Genomic DNA, 16428 nt, shown 5'->3' with positions numbered 1-16428 from the left:
TAACACCACCCCAAAAATTTACGAAAAATTTTCACACTACACATAATAACACGGGATATATTTTTAGCGCCTAAGAGAATTACTTTGAAAATCAGAACACTATCCGGTGCTCTTTACTCTCTGGTGGTTTAAATTTACCCCCTTTTATAATTCTCTTTTATTTCATTCAGGGGCGACCCCACTCTTTTAATTTTGCCATTTTTTTTTTTTTTTCAACGTGTACAATTTTACATCTTTTTTGTGCACTGACAAGGAGTCAAAATGAATGAAAAAAAAGCTATATCCCCCCCCCCCCCCCTCAAATATAGTATAAACTTTTCTTCTAAGATAAATTTTCGTATATAATTTTTTTTTTGGAACCCTGGATTTTTGTTATTCTTGCAAAAGATATATGTGTGATTTATGGTAGGCTTAACATATATATAGTTTTATGTTTTTATTCATTACCTTTATTGAATATATTTTTGCTACATTACAACAGTATTGCAAAAAAAAAAAAAAAAAAAAATTAAAATAGCACAATATATATAAAATGATATGTAAAAACAGCGATTATGCATGCTAATATATATATTTGTATATTACAGATGCTTATTTTATTTTTACCCATTAACCGCTTAACTGCAGTTATAAATCGCAAATTTCGTAATCTCCAAAATTTTTTACATTTCAAATTATACATATATATATAAATCAATTTTCTTTTTTTTTTTTTTTTTTTAATTTTGTAATAAATTAAACCAGAAACAGAATCAACTACAAAATAATTTTACACTGTTTTAATTTCTTTTTTCCCGACAAGTTTTTCATAACTCTTTGAAAAGGAAATTATCCACAAAAACGACTATTTTATTTAAAACAAGAAAACTCTTTATATATATCCGAATTTAAGAAAAATTTCTGTAAAAAACGCTAGTTTGTACCTTATTTTGATAAACTCCACATATATACACAATGAGGTAATGATATATTAAATGAGGCATAGGATTATTATGCTTTTTATGCTTCCTATATATAATATATGTCGGGGAACATGCAAGAAGGAACTGCTCTTCCATGCAAACACAAATATTTATATGCATATGGATGTATATATGTATAAACGTATATTATACTTGTTCTCGTGTGTACCTTTTATATATATATATATTTATATATATATCCACGCACGTTTATTAACTCGTTTATAAATGTGGAATTTTTCATGCCAAGGCACTAACATCCTAACGCCTTTGAAAAAACGAGATGATAAAAGAACAAGAATGGTCCAAGTGACCATGAAATAAATATACAATTAAATATGAAATTACACAGCATTGCATTTTTTTAGTCTTAAGCACTTCGTTTTATGTTGACCATAAAAAAGTCAATGACGCTGTGTGTTCAATGAAGGCACACAGGTCGAAGATGTATACGATTTTTTTTTTTTTTTTTTTTTTTTTTTAATCGCATTTTATTTTTTTACACATACCATATGTGCCTTTGGTTACCGTAATCATTTTATGTTTCCATATTTTTTGCATCATTTAACTCATGAATTTATGTATTTATTATTTCATGCACGCGTTCCTCTTTTCCCAAATATAATCATTCTTCCATCCTTAATTCATTTTTTTCATTTGTTTCTCCCCACCACTTCGCTCTTTTCATTTTTTAGCAAGGTAAATCAGGATCTCTTAAAAAAGGCCATAGCTGATGTATTCGAAGGGACAAGGCAGAAAAAGCGAAAATTTGTAGAAACCATCGAACTTCAGATCGGACTGAAGGATTATGACACGCAGAGAGACAAACGTTTCTCAGGAACGGTAAAATTATCTAATGAGGTAAGAAAGAAGTTAAAAGTATGTATATTAGGAGATGCCGTACATGTTGAAGAAGCACAAAAATTAGAGTTAGATTATATGGATATTGAAGCTATGAAGAAATTAAATAAAGATAAAACATTAGTTAAAAAGTTAGCAAAAAAATACGATGCATTTTTAGCCAGTCAGGTAATCTTACCACAAATTCCTAAATTACTTGGTCCAGGTTTAAATAAAGCAGGAAAGTTTCCTTCCCTCATTACACATAATGATAAAATAAATGATAAGATTCTTGAATTAAAATCATCAATTAAATTTCAACTAAAAAAAGTCTTATGTATGGGTGTACCTGTTGGTCATGCCAATTTGAAAGAAGAGGAATTAAGATCTAACATTGTTCATGCAATTAACTTTTTAGTTTCTCTTCTGAAAAAAAATTGGCAAAATATTAGAACCTTGCATATTAAGAGTACCATGGGAAAGCCACAGAGAATTTACGGCTAAATCAGCGCCATACATCATTTCACGTTCTCCATCTCTATGTATTTATAACTGCTGATCCATGGGTGATGTGTATCTCTTTGCTTAAGGCACACACTTGTACATGTAGCAATTATATGTACATAGAGAGAGCATAAAATTAAGACATATTAATGCTTCTTATACAACTGTGATATCACAGGAAAAAATGGAATGATATATAATGTGATTAAGGGTTTAACACATAGATGATATGGTCATAATTTTTCTTAAAATATTTTTTGAAGAAGCATACAAATATGTACATATAATATATTTATATTTTTTTTCCACATGCTTACTGAGCTTATTTATTACATTCTTATCATAGTTTTATTATTTTTTCCTAGTGAGTTTTTTTTTTTTTTTTTTTTTTTTTTCAAATACCAATATTTTGGAAAACTTTTTTTCTTTTTCTGTTTCGAATTAGAATAAAGAAAAAAGAAAATAAAAAACTAGAAATAATCTTTCTACGTTACAAAATATTGGGAGATTTATTTACAAATCGATCACGAAAAAAGAAAAAAAAATAAAAAAAAAAGGTGCAGGAAATAGAGATACACTGAGAGGAGTAGGTAAGAAAAGGGAAGCCTAGGATAGAAAACGACGATAAAGCGCAAGAGCATAACAAATAAAGGTTAAGTATGTACTTGTGTATTATTACTTAGGAAGAAAAATGAAATAATGATTTCGCAAAAAAATAAAAAAAAAAAAAAAAAAAGGCAATTTATAAATTTTTCTTATGGGAATTCTGTGTAAATGCATTGATCTCCCTTTCTTGTTCCACAAAAATGATTCAGTTTTTTAATAACCCTTCTAAGGGTTGTAATATAATGAAATGAGAAGTAAGGAGTAATAGTTAACTTGCGTTATTACTTTTTTTTTTTTTTTTTTCCCCTCTTTTTCTTTTGAATGTACTTGTACCCATCCCATCCTGCTTTATCGTTTTCTCGTCAACATAATGGAGGATGACCTAATGATTTGAAAAAAAAACATAAACAGTGGCATAGAATTTTCGTTCATGTGCACAAATATAATGTGCAATTCTTCCAGAATAATCATCCAATTTTTAGCTTCTCATGTTCTTATTTATTTTATTTATTTATTTATTTTTTTTTTTTTTTGCCTTAGTATCTTGACCACATTCCTTTGTTCTTTCCATTAATCTAAATGTTACATATCAGTTAATGTCAAATGGATTCGAGCTTTTTGTTAGATGAACACATTTGAGTTAGATCCATTTTTCGTGTGAAAATAATACATTCATCTTCCTATTCCCTAATATAAATATTGGATATGTTGTGCAAAAAAGTGCATTGAGATGACGTGGTGAATGGGTTAACTAAAAATTAAAATAGGTATTATCTTTTTTAAGAGAAAACAAGAGCATACATTCTGAGTGCTGAAAATAATAAAATGAAAGTATAAATATAAGTGTAATGAAAGGGTGACGTGTATGTATATATATATATATATACATATTTAATTTCTTTAGGCCTTACAACCATTTTTGTAAAGTAGACTTCTTGGTAAGTCCCTGCAAATGTTTTTTTTTTTTTTTTCCTTTTTTCCATGTCACGTAGTTGTATAGGTCTTCATCCACAAAGGCACTCTCATAAGAATATGTTTTACCAAAGTGGCAGCCCAGAAATTTGTGCACACGCATAAAAATATGGTGAAAAATATATTAATTAAAAACATTTAGTACGTAAAAAGTAAACCACATTACATCCCATCCGAGTCACCCTATTATCATGATATATGACACAATTTTTATTTCCTACTTATAATTTTTTATGTGCAAAATTTTCTCTAATTATATAAGCACCCATATACCACTTTTTGTAAGTCTAATTGACAAAAACAAGTTTCTTTTTCTCTTTTTAAGAAATGATTTATACTTTATGAAGAATATTTATTTTATATCGTAATTTTTACATTTTATTCGTATATGTCTTTTGCTGGTTCTTTCTTTTTTTTTTTTTTTTTAAATGTTACACATGTGCCAACTTTGAATTTTCTTATTTTCCAAAGTTGCATACGCATGCGTGGTTATGAATACGTTGCTCATACACAAAAAAAAAAAAAAAAAAAAAAAAAAAAAAAAAAAAAAAAAAACCTTAAAAAAATTTTTTTTTAAAAAAAAAAAAAAAAAAAAAAAAAAAAAAAAGAAAAAAAAAAATACATACTCTTGTGAAAAAATTGTTTCTTTTTCATCTTTTATACATGTTTTACAAATTAAAAAAAAAAAAAAAAAATGAACAAATATATAAACATATTATTGCTTAATTAAAAAATTTCCTTATTTGGCACTTCTTTTTTTGTTTTTTTTGCATGTGGTTACACATGCACAAATACGAATTGTTAAAAATGTTAAATGCAGAAAAGGCATATAAATAAGATCATTTTAGAACTCTTAAAAAAGAGGCAATATTCATTAAATAGCTTTCTTCTCCCCCTTTTTTTTTTTTTTTTTTTTTCTTATGCAACTTACAAAATCATATTATATTAAGTATATATTCCTACTTTTCCAAATTTCGCAAAAATCTGCGTGATTTGATTTAACAAGAAATTATCTTGCCTAGTGTTGTTACAACTTTTGCTTGATTTAATATAAAAACAGAGAGCACTAATATGTCAATCTGTCTTTCTATCACCACGTCTTCCCATTTGTTGATTTGTCCACGTGGCTTAACTACTCATTTGATTACCTGTACATTTGTCCTATTTTTCCGCCACTTATTTGTGTCTTTTTGTCCCATCCTACCATCTACCCCGATAAATATGGCCTATACAATTTAAAATATCATTCTTTTTTCTTTTGTAAAAATATGTTAATTAAAAATGAGACATTATATTGCAAAGTCGAGGTCATCGTTTTTTGCTTTTTTTGCTTTTTTTGCTTTTTTTTTTCGTGGTCAATTTGGTCTGTATTTAACTATCTTCCGAGTTGTATTTGTATCAACATGATTCCTTGTGCTTATTTTTTCACATCATACAATTTTCCAAACCTATTTGTTGTTTCATCCAATATTTCCCACCCTCTTAACCCTATTCGCTGATTCTGATTTTTATTTATTATTCATCATACATCATACATCATTCATTATTTTTTGTATTTTTCCAAATGGTTCTTACCGACAAATGGCGAACCGAATGGGACAGCGAACTTCGACTGCTCCCCCAAGTAGAATCTATAACAGACCATGATCTAGAAATAACTGAAGATATATTTTTCATTTGGCAGGTAAACATAAAAGAAAAAAAAAAAAAAAATTCATATGTTCTACCATATTGCTGATATTTTCATTTATAAGTGACTTTTTTTTTTTTTTTTTTTTTTTTATTACTCCATGATTCAAAACTGTTACTACCTAGATGAATATATATATGCATATATATGTACATATATATGTGGTAATGCTGAGACTACTTCGACTATACATCTTTCTACTTCTGCTTTTTTGGTACATCACTTGACATCATGCTCTTTTTCCCTACATTACTCGTCTTTACATTTCGTTCCATTTTTCATTACAGTTCTTAAAGTTGTATCATGCCTCCATGCCGCATGTAAGGAGCCTCATCGATTTCATAACAAGTATAAAATAAGACGAAAATATGAGATTATATTTTAGACAAAGCATGAATATAAATGGAGTTTCATTCTCTCTCTATCTCTATCTCTCTCTCTCGCTAAGCGTGAATGCACGTTTTTTTTCCACTGCTTCAACACTTCTTATGAGAAAAAATATGAATAGAAATAAATTTATTCTAGGATTAAATTAAGTTAGAAATATCAATTTCATCATTACTTGTATCCCATTTTCATCTCTTATCTCACCTTTGAAGCAAAAAAACCGGAATCACTAATATGGGGTGAACATATTGATGATTTTATGTTTAGAGGAATGAATAAGGGTCAGAAATTATTTAATTTGCTAGTATCAGATGGAAAAAGAATTCAACCTAGGTGTTCAAAAAAAAAATTATCTGATACTTTATTATATTTTAGTGTTAAGAATTATATAATACTTGAGAAAATAAATACTGGATCCGTTGGTCAGGTTCATTTGGCTTTTGACAAAAATACAGGTTAGCTGCACCATTGTACTCTTACCATTACATCCATTCTATGCGCATGAAAAAATGCAAATACATGCAATTCATGCCACCTAACCAAAAGTCAAAAAAAAAAAAAAAAAATTAATAAATAAATAGATAGACAAATAAATAGACAAATAAATAGATAGACAAATAAATACACAAATAAATAGATAGACAAGTAAATACACAAATAAATAGATAGACAAGTAAATACACAAATAAATAGATAGACAAATAAACTAATGTATATATACGTATATGTGCTCCAAATCCAACCTGTGCATCTCACAGACACCCTTGTAGCGGCAAAGGCAATAGATAAATCCACTGTGCAAGGCGATGAAGAGCTATTTCAAAAACTTAAGGAAGAAATCCAAATCTCCTGCAGAATGAATCATCCTTTTGTTGTGAAAACAACAAATGTGCTTGAGACAAAGGAGAAAATTATTCAAATTATGGAATACTGTGATGGGGGCGACCTCATATCCTACGTTAAAAATGTAAGGATTAATCCCTTCACATGATTGTAAAATTGTATACACTTTGTTTGTATTTACCCCTATCTGTATACACTTGTGCATGTATATATTTGTGTATACCAATTTTATCAGTGCATAAGTAGCACCTGGAGAGAACACTATCTCTTAAGCATTTCCATAGTTTAATATTCGATTAGACAAGAACCTACACATCTTTCATACCCTCCTTTAGAAACTGCATCTTGAAGAACTCAGTGCACAATACTTCTTTCGAAAAATAGTACAAGGGCTTCAGTACATGCACCAGAATAATGTGTCTCATAGGGATTTAAAGCCAGAAAACATATTTTTATGCAAAAAGAAGCTAAGTCAAAGAGAAAAAACGTTAATAAGAATAGGGAAATTACCATCGTGTTCTGAATATGAATTGAAGATAGGAGATTTTGGTGCATGCTGTATTAATGAGAAAAATAAATTACATCATGATATTGTTGGCACCTTAAGTTATGCTGCACCTGAAGTATTAGGATGTAATAACACTAGTGGATATAATAGCCAAAAAGCAGATGTATGGAGTCTAGGAATTATATTGTACGCTATGTTATTCGGATTGCTACCTTTTGATAATGAAGGGAAAAATGTAAAAGAGGCACATAATTCAATTATAAAAAATAAAATTGTTTTTCCTAAGAATAGAATTAATAAAATTTCTATGAATGTCAGAAACTTGCTCTCAGGAATGCTCAATATTATTCCAGATAATCGATTGTCCCTTGAAGAAGTGATGAATCATGAATGGCTAGCTGATACAGGAAAAGCAAAGTTAGAAATATCAAATGCACATAAAAAATTGAATTTCCCCATTTCGTCAACTGTAGCTTGTCATGTCAACACTAGTGGTAAAAACGATATAGATTTTGAAACTTTTAAAAAATTATACTTAATCAAAAAGGTAGAAAATCTCTCTTCTACTACCAATTTTTGTACCATTACTGGAAATGGAAATGTTGGTGGGATCATAAGTGGCTTAGTCAACGTTGTGACAAACATAGATCCATACAGAACATCGCAGGGACTACAATACGCGGTTCAAAGCGGGGTTCCATACGTAAGTTCAAGCCAAAATGTGAACCCAAACATAAACACGAACCAGAATATGAACCAGAACATGAACCAGAACACGAACCAGAACACGAACCAGAACACGAACCAGAACACGAACCAGAACACGAGCCAGAACACGAACCAGAACATGAACCAGAACACGAACCAGAACACGAACCAGAACACGAACCCAAATGTTAGAGATCTCACAGGAATCTCTCCACAGAGTAATAACGAAAAGAGACAAATATACCACTTTTCTGGAAAGAACTCTATCTTTCCCTGGCACAGCAACCATCGGCAAAGCCACATCTACCTGCACGATGACAAAGGGGTTCTGAATACTAAACTGAAACAGCCAAAGGAAGAACAGGATTCGAAGGTAAATTATGTCTACGCAGACATCCTTCATACAATGAAAAAAAATCAAAGAATCCTAAAGACAAATAAAAAGGAACGAGGACAATTAGATAGACACACGCTCAATGAAAAAAATGAAGAAGTACTCATGAGTACAAACAAAAAAGATACAAATAATGATTGTAATAAAAGTAAAATTTGTCTAAAAAAACTCATGACAAACAATCAAAACATTGATGATAGTAAATTCTGCGTTGATGAAACGTATTACAATAATAATATTCTGAGCAACAGATACATGGATGGAAAATATTATAATCAGAATAGCAACATCTATTATGATAATAAACAAACACAAGTAGAATATGATGAAGAAAATAAACATAAGATAATGAAAAAAATGAATAAGAATATCCAATTTTCTCCAAGAATACATAATACATACGATTTTTACATTAAAAAAAACAACATTTATAGAAATCAAACCAACAATATGTTATTACTACCTTATAAAGAAAACTTAATGGGAAAAAATCATGCACATGAAAATTTATACTTGTCAAAAGGAACAAGTGACACTAATTTAACTCTTAATGTTAGGTCTACTTTTTTAAAAAATAATGAACAATGTCAATTGGACAACAGAATTAAGGAATACGATGCAAATTCGAAATTCAAGTATACCTCCAATTTGAGTGATGGTGGAAAATCAACAAATACTATTAGTTCCAATTGCACAAACGTTACACCCATACACATTAATCCACCCATTATAGGAAAAATAAATAATAATACACCAAATGATTTTTTATACTCTCACAACACAAATTACAATAATGTACAATACAAATATTATTATTATGATGATGATAAAGGCATGTATATTGGATATTTAAACAACCAAATCAATGGACGTACCTATGCTTCCTCCTTTGCTTTACCTGAACATCAAGTTAAATATTCTCACAATTGTGTCCCTATAAACTCTGATTATTATTCGAAGGAGTTGTTGGCTTATAGAAGGGGAATCTCAGAATATGTTGAAACCAGTAAGACGGAAAATAATGAATATTCATCAAATGGTAAAAAAGAAGACCCTCTTGTTAAAAATCGTGAAAACGAATTTTATGCAAAATTAGCTAGCTACGAATGGAAAAAAGATGTAGCAGGTTATCACATCCTTGCATCTGAAAAGCAGTCAGATGTGTTAAATAAACAAGTAGTAAATGTAAAGAAAAAAAACATAAATGATGGAAACAAAGAGGGAAGAAATACTCTGTCTAGTGGATACTCCGATGTGATACAACAAGTGAAAAAAGATGAAAAGACAAATGCAAAGACGAATGAAAAGACGAATGCAAAGACGAATGAAAAGACGAATGAAAAGACAGATGAAAAGACAGATGAAAAGACAGATGAAAAGACAGATGAAAAGACAGATGAAAAGACAGATGAAAAGACAGATGAAAAGACAGATGAAAAGACAGATGAAAACACCAATCGAGGAATCATCATAAATGAAACTCCAAACATTTTTGTTAACTCAGACTTCAGTAACAGATCGAATTTAACCGTTCCTTCTAATAACCATGCACAAGTAAAAATATGTTCAGATAATTCGAAAAAGAAGGACACTTGTATTATTTTGAAAAAAAAAAAAATAATTAAAAATGTCAATAACCATTTTTTTTCAAACAAATCACAACATACAACAAAAATTATCACTATTGATGAGACTGGATGCAACCAAGCGGACCTTCCACTAATGAAAATAAATCAACTAAAGGATTGTATCAAAAAAGAAGATGTGCTATCCCTGAACCTTTTGATTCAAAAGGATGAATATAAGAATTGTGCAACGAAAGACAAAATTCAGGACACAAGTATGAATACATCGTATTTTTCTCACAATACACAACAAAAATACATTTCACCTAACGATTATACTCATGAGAAGAGCAATAACTTGAAAATCCAGAATAAGGAAAAAAATGGAAAAGATCAGTTCCATTCAAATAATAATATCCAAATGTGCAATTATAACTCAAAATGGAAAGAAGAAAAGTGGGCAGTTAACAACGAAATACAAATCTGTAACATTACTAAAACTGGTTATAAAATGGATCAACAGACCAATCACAGAGAGACTTGCATAAGGGAAGATAATTCTACCATCAAAAAAGAAAATCAAAATGCAAATGGCCTCAAAGGGGGTAGAACATTAGAGGATGAATGCATAGAAGGAAAATACCAGAGCCACCTCAACAGAAGCTATAGGGTTAGTGACAACAGCGATGGAAGTGAGGCGAATATGAAAAAAAAAAAAAAAAAGAAAAAAAAAGTCATTAATAGCAGAAATATAAGCGATGATCTCAAGCGAAGTCAATCAGAGAGCGACCAAAGTGGGGATGAAGAGCAGATAAGCAATTTGGACGAAATTTTTTTTTTAATTAATAATAGTAGCAACAATAATAGTAGCAACCATAACAGTAGAAACAATAATAGTAGCAACAATAATAGTAGCAACCATAACAGTAGAAACAACAATAGTAGTAACAACAACAACAGCAATAGGAACAATAACAATAACAGTAGCAGCAACAACAACAATAGTAGCAGCAGCAACAACAACAACAGTAGCAGCAACAACAACAATAACAGTAGCAGCAACAACAACAACAGTAGCAGCGAAAAGAGAAATAACAACAAGGAGGACACAGCAGTAGGAGATATACCCAAAAGTTCGAAGGAAATTAAGAGGCTAAAAATAAAAGACAAAAAGTCGAGCGCACATAAAACACAACCAAACGAACTACACAAGAATGAGTCAACAAATGAAACCGGTGCAGAAAAATATTACATATCTAATATTTCAAAACGTGATGTTTCTGAAAAAGGAAAAGAAAGGAGACAAACATCCCTATGCTACATTAATAATAAGGGAACAATTTATAACCATCTAAAGGATACACAAAAATTAGATACAAATGATGAAATAAATATTAACAAAGAAGGATTGAAAAATAAAAAGAGCAAACATATGCATAGAGAACAAATGGAAGAAAAAAATAAATTTTTGATGTTGAAAAAATTGTATTATGCCAACAATAAGGACTTCCATTTAGTGCCTCTAAAATGTGAGAATTATTATGACAGGAAACGTTATATCAATTTAGAAAAAATATTTTCTCATAATAAAAGAAAAACCAATGAATGTCATTTGCCACTTGTAACCTATTTAAAAAATATTAATATAGGTTTTAGAAAAAGGGTGACAGGAAGCAAAAAACATATTGAAGAAAGACAAGATATCGTTTCAGATGGAGTAGTGAAAAGATGTACAACCACAGACATATCCTACAGACAAAGTAAAAATGATATAATAAATTTTAACTGTCATAATAAATGGTTTCGCATGAATACATGTATCAAAAATGAACTATCAAGGGATGTCAAATTTGATTCCAAGAAAAGAATTCTATTTCATAATAAAACTCAAGAATATAACGAATATGTAAGTGATAACGAATCTTTCTATTTCTCGTCAAATAAAATTGACTACATCAAATATTCAACTCCGAAATGTAGTAATAGGAATAGCCAACACTTACACAATGATCACCATCACTGTTGTATGATAAGTGACACTCATAAGGGAAATTCTTACAAAAGGAAATTACAAGTGGGGGTTAGTCTTAATAACAGATCTAAGGATAATAATATTGAAAATCATAGATCTTTTTTATTCAATCGAATTAATTTGAAATATATAAACAAATCGAACAAATCGATTATTAAGCATAATGAAAAAGCATATACACTTTTAGGTAACAAAAAGGAGAATCAAAATGATATGAACAAATATGACAAAAGAGTAGGTTCTGCTACTGAAGGATACCAATTGAATATGATGAAATATTCTCTTTCACATGAACGAATTGTTACTAACGAAAATATTAACATTACATTTCAAAATTATAACATTCAAAAAAAGGACAACCCTACTGAGATATCTTCAGATTATCTTTCCCAAAGTAAACCTTCTTTTAGTCTTGTCAATTATTACAACATGCAAAAGGATCATCATACAAATGAAAACAAGTTGGGAAATAAGGACATAGAAAAAGAGAATAAAAGAGATGTAACGTCTATTCAAGGGGAAAAATTTTCAAGCATAGGCATTGATATGCTTTATGAAAAAGAGGGTACACTTAATGATGGAAACAGTGAACTCAATCGAATTACTTTCAGCAGTAGGAGAAGTATGAGCAGTATGAGCAGCAGGAGACGTAGGAGACATATGAGCAGTATGAGCAGTATGAGCAGTATGAGCAGCTGGAGCAGTAGGAGACGTATGAGCAGTGCGAGCCGCATAAGCAGTAAGAACAATATGTGTGAAAAATTAAATTTAAAAGACCACGCATTACACCATCCATCAAATGACGATTTCAACGTAATCCATGTGACTAAAAAAATGCAAGTCGCACACATGGAGAAATATCCTTTTAGTGAAATAAAAAGCCTTTCTGAGGATGTAATACCCGATAGATACATCGTTAGTAGTAATAGGATATGTAACAAATCCAATCATGACATAGTCATCGAATGCAAAGATTTATGTGATATTTACAAAGGTGATGCTACAAATAATTCTTGCATGCTTATGGATCCAATTAAAAATAAAGATTACATATCTTTATATGACGAGGTAGGAAAATATTACTCTCTCATTAGTAACGTAAACACATCAGTTAACATATCAGAAGATGAAATAAACAAAAAGGAAGAAACATGTTCAATCGTTGATGATCATAAGTTAATGGATGAAAAAAAGAAAGATAAAAATTCGGACAATTGTATAAAACAATGGAATGAAAATAATGAACTAATTTTTGTAAACAAAAACGTAACTCTTTCAACTATATGCTCTAATCCAAATCAGTGTAGTGATAAAAAACAATCGATTAAAAATGCATTTTTAAAAATTTCACAAAATAAAAACCATCCAAACAGTACTAAGAATGCTTGCAATCCGTGTGATGAGAACTGCAGAAATGCAAAAGTCATTATAGGGGGTTCTAACTCGGCCCCATTTCAAAATGATAACGTTCGCACCAAAAACATTTTTCCATTAGCAGAAGAAGAAAATTCCATTTTGAAAAATTCTGGAAATGATACTCAGAATATCCTTGATACACAATACTCTAAATGCACACATAAAGAAAGCGATAAGGACAATAAAGGTAACGGTCATTGCAGTGGTAGCCTTTTAAAAGACATTCACATGCTAGAAAAAGATGACGGAAAATATTCAAACCTAGACACACAGCACATTTACATGTTGAACACGAATTTGGAGGAGGAAAATCTGAATTATGATAAAACAAAAAATGAAAAGAGTGAAATGGGTGAAAATAGCGAAAAAAACAAAAATGAGATTTTTCAGAGTGATCCCCAAAAGAGCGATTGTCTGCATGAATCCATGTTTAGCAAAATGAGTGAACAACTAGCTAAAAATAAAAAAGTAACCACTTTCAAGGAAAACAAATCTAACAAAAGTAAACAATTAAAAACTTTGAACTTCTGGAGTGCACAGAAAAATCATACTGTTAATTCGAATGTACAAAGCACAGATCACCTTATACATAATATAAACGACGATATGAAGAGTGAAAGGAATAACTTCTTTCGTACGTCCTATGATGAAAATGTAAAAAATGATTATACACACAAGAACGTTTTAATGAGCACAGAAATTGCAGTACCTGCTGATAGCATAAAATCAAATGAGAATAATGAAAAAAATAAAATTTGTTATTATTACAATTTAGCCACGATACCAGACAATTTTGATGTTCTAAATAATCTTATGTTCTATTCATCATCCCAGAGTAATCCATATAGAAATTACAAAAATATCTGTCAATCGAAGAAACGGAATACCCCTGAGGGACTTAATCTAAACAACTGCAAAGGAAACATCGATAGTAATAAGGCTACTGAAAAAAATGACAACAAAAAATCCTCCCCAACAGTTAAATATAACTTGAGGAGCTATCTGAATTTAAACAAAACATCCATTCATTATTTTTCAAATACGAAAAAAAATAGCATGGATGAACAGAATATTCAGAATAAGTTCGGGAACAAAATAGATGAAAAAAGTGAACTAAATTTATTACACCCCAAATTAAAGTGGATGAGCATTTTTAGTAGAAATTCAAGCAAGTACTAGATCATGAGAGTTACCACATATTACATATAAAAAAGAAAAAAAAAAAAAGGATGCCACACATGAGCGGGTGTAAAAATATATCGTTTGACATTCACGTGAAAAGGAACAGCCATTATAGTAGGTATATCCATAACAAAGCATTTTGCTTACGTTTGTGTGACTCCATAATAGAGATTGAACTGCCCACTTTTTCTCGTTTACATTTTTTCGCTCGGGGGATTTTTCTACTTTGCACAGGGCACCTTTGCCATACGTATGTACATATACGTAATGCATACATGTATATATATATATAAACTTCTGTTTTTTTTTTTTTTTCACTCCGAACTGTTACGTTACGCAAAGACAGGCGCACAAGTCTGCTTATTTCTTCCTTTGCGCCACCCTGGAAAGTTTGCTCATATCAACGACCTTTTTTTGTTTTCCATCATTTTACATTTTAGAATAATTCACAATGACGCCCCACAAGAATTTCCGCTTTTACATAACGATGCGTGTGCTATATTGCTAAGCATACGTTTATTTTTTTGTGTGCGTATGAACTCGTGAGATAATTAAACGCTTGTAGTCTCGTGTTCTGTGTCTTATATGCACTAGTGTTCGTGTGTATACTCCAAATTATTTGTAATGAAGTTTTGTATGCAAAATTTGGCGTGCTATATTTACGCGCAGAAATGCTTACCAAAATGGGAATACGTTGTGGCTCCTTCCTCCTCTTTAGACAATTTTATTTTGTTTTATTTTGCTTCATTTTGTTTTGTTTTATTTTGTTTTATTTTGTTTCATTTTGTTTTGTTTTATTTTGCTTCATTTTGCTTCATTTTGCTTTGTTTTATTTTACTATTTTACTATTTTAATTTTTTTTTTTTTTTTTTTTTTTTTTTTTTCCTATCACCTGCCATTGGCTCTACTTTTCACACCAAAACTGTCAACGTTTTTGCACTTTCCTGTCTTTCATTTATTTTTGGGAAATGCCAAAATAATACACTCATAAACGAAAGGAAAATGTTTGTAAAAATAGGCGTTTATGTGAAATTCCAACAAGTATGAAACATGAATTAAAAAAAAAAAAAAAAAAAAAAAAGAAAAAAGTCATACATATTGTACAAATTTTAATATGTCGCGCAATACATAAAGGAAACACATTTCAAGCATAAATAGGGATGAAGTGGAGAAAATTTATCTACACATATAGAAAATGCTTCCATATTAAATACGTTCCAGAATATACTGTCAATTTTATAGACACTCGAAGGCATTTCCCTTAAATTTTTATGTTCCTAATTTTTGTTAACAGTTTTTGTGGTATATATGTTTATTATTTTATTTTATTTTATTATTTTTTTTTTTTCCTCTTACGTGTTATTCTCATTGTGAACTTAATATATTTTCTTCTCTCAATTTATTTTTCTTTACTATTTTTAGCATTTACTTGGAAGGAATCACTTTTAAAAGGACAAGTGTTTTTCATCGTTTGCCTCGTACATACCATTTGTTTGTGTGCCGCCCATGCCCTCAAAAACTTTTTTTTTACAATGAGATTTCGCTATATGTGCTTATTTAATTAATTAATTATTTAAATAATTCTTTATTTAACTAATTCTTTAATTAATTAATTATTTTTATACCAAATTAATTATTTATATTTATTTTACTTTTTGGTCCAGTTTGCCAAGTTCCCAAATGCTTAGTTTATCATACATATAGCTATTTTCATTTTTTTCTTCTCTTTTTACATTACCTGGCTCGTTTTCTCCTTCCTCATTTTGGCTGTGCTTTTTTGCGAAACATAACCCGTTTTTTCACTCTCTGTTTTGGGCTT

General features: G+C 29.9%; 2 protein-coding genes across 2 annotated transcripts; both read left to right on the top strand.

Moving 5' to 3' along the window:
- Positions 1-1369: 1369 nt before the first annotated feature.
- Positions 1370-2306, top strand: PGO_126720 (60S ribosomal protein L10a; the record flags this gene model as incomplete). The annotated part of the gene is made up of 2 exons (XM_028689462.1): positions 1370-1377; positions 1658-2306. 2 exons carry the CDS (start codon positions 1370-1372, stop codon positions 2304-2306), a joined length of 657 nt encoding a protein of 218 aa, XP_028545263.1.
- Positions 2307-5448: 3142 nt separating this feature from the next.
- Positions 5449-14606, top strand: PGO_126710 (serine/threonine protein kinase; the record flags this gene model as incomplete). The annotated part of the gene is made up of 5 exons (XM_028689461.1): positions 5449-5568; positions 5862-5922; positions 6174-6416; positions 6720-6928; positions 7140-14606. 5 exons carry the CDS (start codon positions 5449-5451, stop codon positions 14604-14606), a joined length of 8100 nt encoding a protein of 2699 aa, XP_028545262.1.
- Between the last annotated feature and the right edge of the window lie 1822 nt (positions 14607-16428).

Source organism: Plasmodium gonderi (assembly GCF_002157705.1).
Source record: "Plasmodium gonderi DNA, contig: Chr12, whole genome shotgun sequence".
Classification (NCBI taxonomy): domain Eukaryota; phylum Apicomplexa; class Aconoidasida; order Haemosporida; family Plasmodiidae; genus Plasmodium; species Plasmodium gonderi.
This window is presented reverse-complemented; position numbering and strand designations above follow the sequence as displayed.